We start from the raw sequence: 13028 nt of genomic DNA on the forward strand, positions 1-13028 counted from the left end.
GGATAGGTGGGGTAAAAAGGTTTATACTTCTTCCACCCTGGCTATTCGGTCTGTTAATTGTCTTTTTCTTATGCTTAAGTATCAGCAGCATACTTTGGAGGCCATTAAGGCTCAAATTGCTGGTGTTCCTTCCCTGATGGAGAGTAAGGACATGCAAGATTTTGTGAATTCTGCCACCCTTGTCACTAAACATTCTCTACATTGTGGTTTTGACACTTTTTGGAAGCTTCTTGCAGGACAGCAGCCACAGGTTCTGTTGTTAGAAGACATGCTTGCCTCAGGGAACAGCCTCTTTCTGAACCTGTCAAATCTAAATTACTGGATGTACCTTTGCACAAGGACAATCTTTTTGGTAGCAAAGCAGAAGAGGTGTTGAAAAAGTTGGATGACAAGGCCAAACCTATGCAAACTGTTAAGGATTTTCTGCAAGTTCAGACTCCTTGTTTTAGTAGGCATTACCCTTCTAAGAATCGGACTTTTCCTGACCCTTGTTTTAGTAGGCATTACCCTTCTAAGAATTGGACTTTTCCTGACCCTAGTAAACAGGGTCGCACTAGGCCTAGGGGTTACTGATGATCTAGGGGGACAGACTTCCACTCCTCAAAAGGCTAAGCACTGGCAGTCTTCCTCTTCAGATTCGGGGAGTTCTAAGCAAACTTCCCAAAGCAAGCATTTCCAATGACTCCGGCCTTCCTCTGCGGGCCCAGGGTTTCCTTTGGGGGGGAAGGTTTAGCCAATTTTGCAGATGTCTGGTACACCATCACAGATGACAAATGGGTGCTCAAAATAGTATCCCAAGGCTACAAGTTCTCCTTTCACACCGTCCGGGTTCACCAAGGATACCCAGATATCCCCCCCTCTTCAAAGGGCAGAAGCAGAAAAACAAGTTTCTTCTTTGCTAAACCTGGGAGCAGTAGAGCCATTTCCTGCACTACAGATAAGCCAGGATTTCTACTCAAGACCTTTTCTGGTTGCCAAAAAAGGGGGCACCTGGTACCCTATTCTGGATTTTTCCATTCTAAACACTTTTTTTTTCTGGTGATTCCCAAGTTCAAAATGCTCACTCTTCAGCAGTTGCTGTCAATGCTGGCCAAGGATTCCTGGCTGGTGACTTTGGATCTCAAAGAAGCTTATCTGCACATCCCAATAAGGGAAAGCTGCAGGCATTTCCTTCGCTTCAGGGCGGAGAACAGGCACTTCCAGTTCTCTGCACTGCCCTTTGGCTTATCTAGTGCTCCCAGAGTTTTTACAAAATGCCTGGCTCCAGTCATTGCTTTTTGCAGACAAAGAAACATTCAAATTTACCTTTACTTGGATGATTGTCTTATTGAGGCAAACTCTCCAGAGCAACTTCTAAACGATTTGGACTTTGTAAAGAACCTTTTCACCTCTTTGGGCTACACTGTCAATGAAAAGAAGTTAAAATTGGTACCCACCAGGGATATTGTATTCTTGGGAACAAGTCTGAACACAGCCGTCCAGATGGTATCCCTACCACAAGAGAAACAAATGGATAATTTGGCAAGCATGACCCAGCTCTCTGCAAAGCAATTCCTGTAAGCCCTTGGATTCATGGCTTCATGTATTCTGATGATTCCATATGCCAGACTTCATATGAGGAAAATTCAATGTTACTTCAAAAACCTTTTGGTGTCAACACTCAGGATTTAGACTTGATTCTTCCTCGGATTCCCTGCCTGCAGACTGAGTTCCTTTGGTGCGCGATGGCCTGTGCACAGAACAAAGTCCTACCTTTCTGTCCACCTCCTGCCAGCCAGACTCTCACCACAGATGCCTCGGACTACACTTGGGGTGCTCATCTAGTGGGCAGATGCATTCAGGGGACTTGGAACTATCAGCAGGTTCATTTGCATATAAATCTGAAGGAATTGATGGCAGTCCAGCAGGCCTTGATGGCTTTCAAGCATCTTCTCTCTCCTGGTACTCTTCTACTCAGGACAGACAACACCACAATCATGTGTTACATCAACAAGCAGGGAGGGACTCGCTCTTACCCCATGTGCAGACAAAGCATGATACTTTGGTCCATGGCAGCTTCCATGGGCATTCATCTGATGGCTCATTTTCTTCCAGGAAGGCTCAACACCTTGGCAGACTGGTTGAGCAGGCAGGTCCTGGATCCTCACGAGTGGCAACTAAACAAGACCGTCTTCTATCGAATCGTTCAGCGTTGGGGCAGTCCCCAGGTGTATCTCTTCTCTCCGACCAACCACCTTCTTTCAACCTTTTGCACCAGGGATCATCACGACAAAACTTGGAAAGTGGATGCTGTCCTTCCCCTGGACGCAGTTTTCGATCTACGCATTCCCTCCTCTGCCTCTTCCTCTCAGAGTGCTGTTAAAGATAATGGACGAAAAAACAAGGGCCATCCTCATAGCTCCAGACTGGCCCAGGCAACATTGGTATCCTCTACTTCGCAGTCTCTCCCAGTCTCAGCCTTGGTATCTTCCCTCTATACCAGATCTCTTGGTCCAGGAGGAGGGATAAATTCTGCATCCTCATCTTTAGACTCTGCATTTGGCAGCCTGGCTCATAATTACCTTTCCCAACAGGTGGTTGAAGTCCTTCGTGAAGCCAGGAGGCCTAGCACTAGGAAATCTTACTCGGATAAGTGGAAAAGATTCTCCTTTTGGATGCAGACTAGAGGGAAAGACCCTTCTCAACCTACTCTTCCTCTTATTCTTGACTCTCTGGCAGGCTTGCTTAATGGTGGACTTTCCTTTTCTTCTATTAAGATTCATGCTTCAGCTATTTCTGTTCATTGTTCCTTTGAGCAACCCATTTTCTCTCATCCCTTGATGAAACAGTTCCTCAGGGGAGCTAGCAATTTAAAGCCTCCCAGAAGGGCTCCTACTCCTGCTTGGGATCTTAATTTTGTACTTGAGAAACTTACTCAGCCTCCATTTGAACCAGCTGCCTCAGCAGATTTGAAGTTTCTCTCCTGGAAATCTGCCTTTCTCTTTGCTATTATTTCAGCTAGAAGGTTTCTGAGCTGCATGCTTTAATGGCAGTGGAACCTTTTATCATCTTCCATGTGGATCGGGTTTCACTTAGAACTAATCCCTCTTTTATGCCTAAATTGGTTTCTAGCCTGACTCTTAACCAGTCTATCCACCTGCCTACCTCCTTTCCTAATCCTCAGAATAAAGGAGAGAGGTTGTGGCATTCCCTGGATGTGCATAGACAGCTTAGATTTAACCTGGGCAGGACTAAACCTTTTCGAAAGTCAGATCAGTTGTTGGTCTGTTTTGCTCCTGGAGCTCAGGGCAAAGCTATTTCAAAGCAGACCATTTCTAAATGGGATTGCTCATCACTTTTGTTACTTACAGCATGGGCAAGGTTCCTCCACAGAGTATTAGGACCCATTCTACTAGAGCAGCTTCTATCTCGGCAGCTTTTTAAAGAGGTGTACCTACTAGGGATACACTGGAAGCAGCTACCTGAACTTCTGTCCACACAATTTACCTAAGTCCAGGGTTGGTTTTGCCACTGCAGTGTTGCAGGGCATCCTTACCAACCCTTAATCTGTGGGTGTTCCTCCTTCCTTTTGTTTTTTTTTTTCCTGGGCTTTGGGAATCAACCCATTTTTTAAGGACTGCAACAGTGAAACATGAACATAGTACAGTTGTGTACACTTACCATAAATGTAGATGTCAGAGTGTATTCAGTGTTGCAGTCCTGGTTCCCCCCCCCCCTTCCATCCCTCTTTTTTCCTAGGGCACAGACTGGATTTTTATTTTCCTGGTCTAACTTTTGTCTGGGGGCTCCTGACAGTTAAGGCAAGAAAAACTGTGGAAATGGCGTCGGCTGCCTTCCTTTGTACCTGATGTCCTGATGTCAGGCTTAAACCAAAGGCAGACTATGTCCTATACCAAATACTTTGGTATTCTGGCCGACTGAGGGCTACCGGGAGCCAGATAACCCATTTTGTAAGGACTGCAACAGTGAATGCAGTCTAGCATCTACATTTATGGTAAATGTACACAAATGTACTTTCTTAGATTACTGGTAAATTCTATGATTATCTTTGTGTTTCACTGTTGCAGTCGTCACACTTGGGTTATCTGCCTGCAGGTAGCCCTCAGTTGGCCCGAATACTAGAGTCTTAGGATTTCTGCATTGGATGCTGTCGCTTCTTCATGATGTCAGGTCGTCAGGGGTATAAAACAGGCAGCTGATGTCATTACATCAGTCTTTCTTGCCGAGGAGGAGCCCGAAGCAAAAGCAGTTTGCAAGTGTCGGTCGGTCGCTACCTGACGTTTTCTTTTTGAGTTTGTAATCCTGAAGTCTTCTAAAGCTAAGTGTCCTGTTGGGGATCCTTTTTTCTTGCACTAACCGATATCATAAAAAGTTAACAATTGTCTTGCCTGTGGAAAGCAAATACCTCACAGAGATTTTCATTCTTACTGCGTCACCTGTTTAGGCTCAGACTATGACGTCCCTCGCTGTTGGTTTTGTGCCTTGTTTAATGGCCGAACCATTCATCGTCCGGCTATCTTTGTCGCTTAATTCTTTCGCTCTCATTCTCCATATTCTGAAATGGCTTCGATTTAAGCCATCCGACTACCGAACTTCCGAAAAAACAAAGATACAGACAGCATAGGTCCAAAACTGCCGATGACACTTCCGTTAAGCTAGTCGCCAGTCCGCCGGTACTCAGTGAGGTGCCTTTACAGCCCCTGATGTCTGCCTGCTTCTACAGATTTGCAGGCCTCTGCTGAGACCCATTCGGAGTCCGGTATGCCATGAGATGCTTCTTCGACTATGGAATCTGCAGATGTCTCTACCTTGGATGGGTCCGGAGCTGCTGTGCAGGCACCGGCTTCTGAGGGTGTATTCCGACCTACCGATGTTCTAATTAAACCAACTACTTCATTTTTAGCTAAAACTACCAAGTTTCTGAGGCCCAGAGTATGCACTAAGAGACAAAGAATTGAGTTTCATTTGGATTCTGCAGACCAGGAGTCCAATGACTCTGACCCTTCGGATTATCAGGACATGCCTTTATCAATCTGAGGATTCTGATGCAGAGGAATCCATTCCCTTTGCCTCCCCTCCAGTGAACTTTTCTTTTGGTAAAACCTTGCATACTTTTGAGAGGGCATTTGTGCTGGGAATGCCAGGACTACCCTCAGTCCAAAAAGAGACTCAGAGAATTTTTAGAGTTGCCTCAGGACAGGCCCCTAGATATACCCCCTTGTCCTGGATGTTGTAGATGATGTTTTTATGGAATCTAGTCTTACTACAGATATTTTACCCCCGGCCCCTAGGAAACCTAACCGGTACTACAGCGTGCCTGATTCCCACAAATTTCTCCTCAAGAATCCTACTGCGGATCCAGGCACCATTTCCCAGGGACCTAAAGGTATCAAGGCTACTACAGCCAAAAATCCTACCCCTTCAGACAGGGATTCCAGAGCTTTAGACAGATTGGGTAAGAAGGTATATACCTCTGCAACTCCTACCATCAGGGCATTGAATTGCCAGTTTCACATGTTGAAATACCAGCAGCATATTATGGAACTAATTAAACAAAAAATTGCGTTACATCCAGATTGTGCAGAAAATAAAGATTTACAAGAGCTAATCCATTCTGCAAACCTAGTTAGTAAACATACTTTGCAGTGTGGCTTTGATGCCATAGAAGCATCTTGCAGGGCTGCAGTCACTGGGTCTGTACTGAGACTGCATGCTTGGCTGAAGGAACAAACCTTGCTAGATCATGTCAAATCCAAATCACTAGACTCCTTTAAATAAGGACTGTTCTATTTGGCACCAAAGCAGAAGAGGTTCCTAAAATGATGGAAGAAAAAGCTAAATCTATGCAAACTGTTAAATAATTCTTACAAGTGCAACCACCTAGATTCAGTAGGCATTGGCTTTCTAATCCTGGATTACTTAGCAGAGCTACTCCACAGAGGCCTATCTTTCTCCATTTAATATTCATACCTCTGCCATCTCAGTTCATTGTAATACTGAGCCCACCTCTATTTTCTCACCTTCTCAAACAGTTTCTGAGAGGGGCTAACAACTTAAGGCCCCCTAGGAGAGCACCCACCCCTGCCAGGGACCTTCACTTTGTACTGGAAAAGCTCATGCTTCCCCCTTTTGAACTTGCAGCTTCAGCAGAGTTAAAATTCCTCTCTTGGAAAATGGCATTGATTTTAGCCATAACCTCAGCAAGAAGCGTGTCTGAGTTACAGGCACTAATGGCTGTGGAACCCTTCATTATTTTCCATGCTGACAGGGTTTCCCTCAGGACGAACCTGTCCTTTATGCCTAAGATGGTGTCCAGTGTGGCTCTAAACCAATCCATCCATTTGCCAAACTTCTTCCCTAACCATCAGAATAAAGGGGAAAGGATCCTGCACTCCTTGGACGTGCACAGACAGCTCAGGTTCTATCTTGACAGGACTAAACCTTTCAGAAAATCTGACCAGCTGCTAGTCAGCTTTGCAACAGGGGCAGAGGGCAAGGCCATTTCAAAGCAAACTATTTCCAAATGGATAGCACACTGCATCCATTTCTGCTACAAGCACCATGGAAAACCTACCCCACAGGGGATCAGGCCACATTCCACTAGGGCTATATCCACCTCTACAGCATTTCTCAGGGGAGTCCCTACCAGGGACATTCTGGAAGCTGCAACCTGGAGTTCTGTACACACCTTCACCAAGCATTACCATTTACCAGTCTTTTCTAAATCGAGAGCTGGATTTGCTGCAGCAGTCTTGCAAAGCTTACTAGCCAGCCCTAACACTTCTTGACCGCCTCCACCTGTCCTCTGCTTTGGGAATCAACCCAAGTGTGGTGACTGGAACAGTGAAACATGAACATAGTATAGTTGTGTATACTTACCATAAATGTAGATGTTTAAGTGTATTCACTTTTGCAGTCCTGGTTTCCCTCCCTCCCTCCAGCCCCCTGGCTTCCTCTGTCTTTCTACCTCTCCTCTCTATGGCCATTCTTAATGGCATTGGTATTTACTTTTTACTGGTGGTGTTCCCCACCATGTACTAGCTTCCTGTTTGGGGGGTGTTCCCCACAATGTACTAGCTTCCTTTTTGGGGGCAAGAAAAACTGATGTAATGGATCAGCTGCCTGTTTTATACCTCTGACGACCTGACGTCATGGAAGAAACGACAGCATCCGAAGCAGAAATCCTAAAACTCTGGTATTCGGGCCGACTGAGGGCTACCTGCAGGCAGATAACCCAAGTGTGAATACACTCTTAACATCTACATTTATGGTAAGTGTACACAACTGTACTTGTTAATTCCACCTCATTTTATCTTCTATTTAATCTTGTCTGAAAATAGTACCCAGCTTTTTGAACATGTTCTCCAAGTCCACTAGGGTTTTATTGTTTGGATATTGTTTGACTGTTTAATGAAATTAAGTACATTGTTTCTGCTTTGATCCAATTAAGATTTGAGACCACAAAATGTAGCCACAGATTGTCATGTCATTAGTTTGGTTAGGATATATAATAAGGCACTTTTTTTCCAAATTACTGTTTTGGAACGCAACTGCTTCTTTGATATTTTAATGCAATTAGCAAATTTCATGGTCTGTCTTTTTCAGAGTCAGCTCGATGTGCCATATAAAGTAAAAGCAGGACATATTGGTAAGTGAAATTTTATCAAACTTGTTTGCTCATGGGAGGCTAGAAGTTGAAAAATATGTGGCTATTGGAAAGTAACAATAAAATGTGATTTTTAATATTGCTTTAATAGCAAAATGTAATGTGTTGAATACAATGCTAACATTGTAGAAGGTACTGTAATCCTAGAATTTATCTGGTGCACTATGTTGTCATTTTTTGTTTTAAGGCTGTTTTAGTTTGACAAGCTGGTTTAACAATACAGTTGTCAATTTTGATTTGTTAATTATAAAAAAAAATGTAAAAGGTAGCTTCAAGTGAAACAGTGGATCTGAAGTAGGAACTTCATTTGTCAGCAACCTTTGGGATACGGATCCGATCTCGGATCCGAGCCGGCAACTTCTATCACAGCATAGATCCGAGCTCCTAGCTCCTCCCTTTACCCATAATCCCTTACCAACCCTGACTGACCTCAGATCTAGATGTTATGTGATCCTATCTCGCCTACATTCTGTACTGATGGGCTCGGAGCCGATCCCTCGGCTCCGACTCGGCACGCTATGCTATAGAGCGAGGCCTCTTATTGGCTGAGCTATTTCTTATCCCAGGATGCACCACCACTAATCCCCCAGATCTCGTTTGCCGCTTACAAGCTAAGACATGGTCTCAACTTGGCTGGGCTAAGTACTAATTTATTTTGACTTTTCCTGTCAGGAATTTGCTCGTTTTCAACCCAAAAGCTGTTTTAACAGCTATTGTTGTGATACGTGTGTGTATTTGGTGATTTTGTTGAGAAATTTGTTCTTTTTGTTAAGGGAAGGTTTCCCGTTTTAGTTAGAGGGGCCTTCCCCTTTTGGCTATTCTAGCGTTTATTTGTGGGTCAAGTACCCGTTTTAGTTAGAGGGTCTTGACCCTCTCTTTCTGTGTTTTTCTTGTGCAACTGTGTTATTGTGTAAAAAAAATAAATAAATAAATAAATAAAAAAATAATTTGAACTTAAACTAGCTAGTTTTTCATATTATCTTAGATAGCTGTGTTTTTCTCTTTAGTCATGTCCAAAGAGCATAAACCCTCCGGGTTTAAAAAATGCACGAGGTGTGGTTTTAAGATGTCCATAACGGACGACCACTCCTCGTCTTACTGTTTAGGCCAAGCACCTACAAGAATCATGTAGCGTGTGTCACGCCTTCTCATCAAGGGTCCTCCAGGAGAGGAAAAACAAATTAATCCTTAAGGGGTTAATTAAGCCATCCTTCGAGGAGGCTTTATCTTCTTCTCCCTCTCCTTCAAAAAAGAAGAAAGCGTCAGCTCCGACCAGTCAGTCGGAACCGACTGCCAAAAAACCTAGGCAGACTTCTCCATCGGCTCCACGGACTTCGGAGCCGAGGGCGGAACAGTCTGCCTCGATGCCTCCAGTCTCGACCCCTCTGGTTTCAGAGCTGAGGACTGGGGCATCGAGAGGCGGGTCACCTTCATCGGCTCCACTGATATTGGAGCCGATGAGGGTTGCCGGCTCAGACTGTTCCCCTTCGGAGCCGAAGTCCTTATCGGCACCGAGGGAAATTGCCTTGAGATCTCCCTCGGAGCCAATAGTTATAGAATCCATTCGGAGCCGGTCCCCTAGTCCTTTGGAGCCGATGGAGAAATCGGTTCGGACCCGATCGGTATCGTCCAGATCATCCAAGATGTCTGATTCGGACATCGACAGGGTGCTCCTAAGACTCTTCCAGTCTCCGGTGTTCCAAAAGTTAGTTTCGGTTCCCGCCCATTCGGCTTCGGAGCCGATGGTCCACCTTGCTACAATGGTTCCTCCTCCAACAGCCACGGCACCGTTGGAGCCGGTGCTGGTGGAACCGGTGGAGGTTTTAGGGTCGGGCCCGACCCTTACTCCAACTCCGGCTCTTGGGTCGGAGTTCAGTACGTGGACTTCTTCCGTCGGCCCCGGGGGGGATGCTTCGGGACTGATGTTTTCGGTCCCAAGTCTTCCTCTCGGTGCGTCGACTGCGGGGGTGCCGTATACCGTCGTGGCCATGGAGGTGGGACCCTCCCAGGATTCTGGTGGTCCCGCCTTCAGGGCTATGAGGAGTGCGTTAGCCAAATCATCTTTGGCTACCTCCACAGTCTCCCCAGCTCCTTCCCTGCATACCGAGACTGGGTCTTTGGCAGTCCCCCTGTCCTTAGACAGCGGAGCCCCGGGGCCTGAGATTACCCCCACTGGGGTTTCCCCCCCTCCTGGAGGTCCTTCTGAAGCCTCTTCGGAAGAACCCCCCAGGAAAAGATCGTGCAAGAGGAAGCACGTTGACTCCCCTGATGAGTCTCTTACATCAGACACTGATCTCGATGATGCAGAAGGGTCCCCTAAGTCGTCCTCGGATGAGGTCTCCTTTGCAGACATCCTGGAAGCCCTTAAACAACGAGGCGGCTGGCAGTCCAAACCCCCTTCTGCTGATGAGTCGTTGTTCCTTAAGGCCTTTGGGGCTCAGCCCTCCACCTCCTGGGTGTCTCCGCCCTTCGACGAGCTCTTGGAGTTGATCTGTCGAAGGGCATGGGAACACCCAGACTCTGTGGAACCGGTGCCTGCTCGTCCGAATAAGTTCCTCTCGGCACCCCCTGAAAAAGAGTTTCTAACTAAAGGTGTGGCTGTAGATGCTTTTATGGTGGCATCTGCTACCCAGCAAGATGTAGCAGAGGCTTCGACGTCCATCCTCCTAATAAGGAGTCTAGGAGCATGGATCGGTACGGAAAGCGCACCCTAAGTTCAGCGGCCTTTACATTAAGGTCCTTGAACTACCTTGCGCACTTTACTAGATTTCAGAGGGATCTGATTAAAGAACTATCCGATACCCTCTTGGGTAACCTGCCTGAGGAGCTGGCCCAGACGGTTGGCTCTCAGCTGGCTACATTGTCGTCCATTTCAAACTCGTCCATGAGGCTCATTTCTTATGCTGCCGAAGGGGCGAGTAGAGCGGGTACAGGCATTGCTCTACGGAGACAAGCCTGGCTCCGCCTGTGTCATTTCAAGGAGGCCTTTAAGTCTTCCTTTGCTGACGCCTTTGATGGGTCCTCCTGTTTGGACCCAAGGTAAAGGACACACTGACCCGCGAACAAGAGGGTAAGACTCTGACTGTCGTGGGCACGATTTTCCACTCCCTTCGGCCTTATCCCAAGGCTAAAAGAGGAGGGAAAATGTGGTTCCGTGATCTCAGAAGCCTTACCCTCTCAGCAGGAGGATCCCCTTCCAGAGGCAGGGCAGGGGGAAATTCTTCCGGAAGACGCCGTCCCAGAGGCGGCAGAGGCCCTCGCAACACTGGAGACCGCGAGTCCTTAAGTGGCTCTTCAGCCTTTCACAGTCCCTGAGGGATTGCCCGACTGTGCAGCTCCGGAGCCAGTCGGGGGTCGTTTCTCGAAGCACCTAAAAGCCTGGGAAGGTATCACTCAGGACCGATGGGTGCTTCGAATTATCGCCGGAGGTTACACCGTCCCTTTCTCCCACTCTCCACCTCAGTCCAAAAAAATCCCGGACCCGCTACCCAGTCAACGGGATACTGCAGCCTCAGAAGTTTCAAAGCTGCTGCAAAAAGGAGTCATCCAAACGGTCCCCGCAGACCAGATCGGATTAGGGACTTACTCAAGATTCTTTTTGGTGCCAAAAAAGACCGGGGACTTGAGGCCCATTTTGGACTTCAGCATTCTAAACCGTTCAGTCAGAAAGTCCAAGTTCCGAATGGTCACCCTACAAACCATTCTCCCATTGCTGAAGAAAGGTGTTTGGATGTGCTCCATAGATCTCAAGGACGCTTATTACCATATCATGGTACATAAAGTGTCCAGGAGACATCTGCGCTTCAGCCTAGGAGGCAGTCATTTTCAGTTCCGCGCGCTGCCCTTTGGTCTCACGACAGCCCCCAGGGTGTTCACCAAGTGTTTGGCAGTCGTGACTGCTCACCTGAGAAGTCTAGGATTCCAGGTGTTTCCGTGTCTAGACGACTGGCTCCTAACTGCCACCTCCAAGCATCTACTACTGCGGAGCCTACAAGCCACTATATCACTGGGCAATTCCCTTGGAATCACCTTCAGTTGGCCAAAGTCTGTGTTGCTGCCATCTCAACGAATAAGATTCATAGGGGTAGAGATAGACTCAAACTGAATGCGGGTCTATCTACCTACAGACAGAATACAAACCATACAGACCAGACCTCTCAACTGTTCCGAATTACTCGGTTTTTATCGAGTTTTGGGGTCTAAATGAAGGGGTGCCACGATTCCCGAGTGGCACCCCTTCATTTCCGATTTTTTTATTTTATTTTTTAAAATTTTCGCGCTGTCGGAGCTGACGTCATCGCGTGCGCAATGACGTCAGCACCGTCAGGCTACCAGCCAGTCGGAATTGAGCTCAAGGAGCTGACACCATCATTTCCGGCTGGCGGTTAAGTTAACAGCGGGAATTAACCGCGAAGCATGGGGACGTAGATACAGCATTGAACAGAGCGAGGCGAGCCCTTAAACAGATGGCAGTAGCATGGAACAGAGGGCGGTTATGTTAACGGCGGGAATTAACCGCGAAGCATGGGGATGTGGATACAGCATGGAACAGAAGGAGCGAGCCCTTAAACGGATGGCAGCAGCATGGGGAACAGAGGGCCAGGGATACGGAGCCGGGATTAAGAGCAGCAGCCTTGAAATGGATGGCGGCAGCAGCAGCAGCATGGGGAACTGAGCGGATCCCTGAAACAGAGCCGGGATGGATTAATGAATGGCGGTAGCGGGATACAGCCGGGATTAATGGCAGCAGCCGAGCACTACTCAGGGTAAGAGGTGTGTGTGTGTGTGTGTGTGTGTGTGTGTGTGTGTGTGTGTGTGTGTGTGTGTGTGTGTGTGTGTGTGTGTGTGTGTGTGTGTGTGTGTGTACTACTCAGGATAAGAGTTTTGTGTGTGTACTACTCAGGGTAAGAGTTTTGTGTGTGTGAGTTTCAAGGGAAGACGTTTTACTATTATTCATGCCAAGTCTGCTTTTAATGTGCAAGTTTTTGTTCTGTTTAGCAAGTGTAGTAAAATTTGACATGCAAGGTTTAAACTAAATCCAGATGTCTCTGATAAATATAGAATAAAGTAATGCACACTGTCAGGTTTGAAAAGTGTTTATGGTAATTGAGAGGGTACAAACAAATAATGTGATATTGGAAAGACTGTGGAGCCATGGTCTATAGCCTGCCTAAAGCTCCATTTGACCATTCTCCAAGTCTGGTTGCAAATATTTTATAAGTAACTCTTCAGTGTAATGGACTCCTCAGGAGGTAAGGATTTCACTCTATTTCCTTAATCGTGTAGAGAATTTAATTGTTTAAATTGATAATTATTCTACACTGTTAGCTCAGTGGTAAAGCATCACAAGTTTGTATAATCT

General features: G+C 46.5%; 1 protein-coding gene across 2 annotated transcripts in view; it reads left to right on the top strand.

Moving 5' to 3' along the window:
- The window catches only part of VPS13A (vacuolar protein sorting 13 homolog A), a 4910496-nt gene that overhangs the window by 116998 nt on the left and 4780470 nt on the right, over positions 1-13028 (top strand). For both annotated transcript variants that reach the window (XM_044060868.1, XM_044060869.1), the window contains exon 3: positions 7606-7648. In XM_044060868.1, the coding sequence (XP_043916803.1) occupies positions 7606-7648 (43 nt within the window). The remainder of the gene's footprint in view (positions 1-7605; positions 7649-13028) is intronic.

This window comes from Protopterus annectens, chromosome 2.part0, assembly GCF_019279795.1.
Source record: "Protopterus annectens isolate FY-2018-M chromosome 2.part0, PAN1.0, whole genome shotgun sequence".
Taxonomy (NCBI): Eukaryota; Metazoa; Chordata; order Ceratodontiformes; family Protopteridae; genus Protopterus; species Protopterus annectens.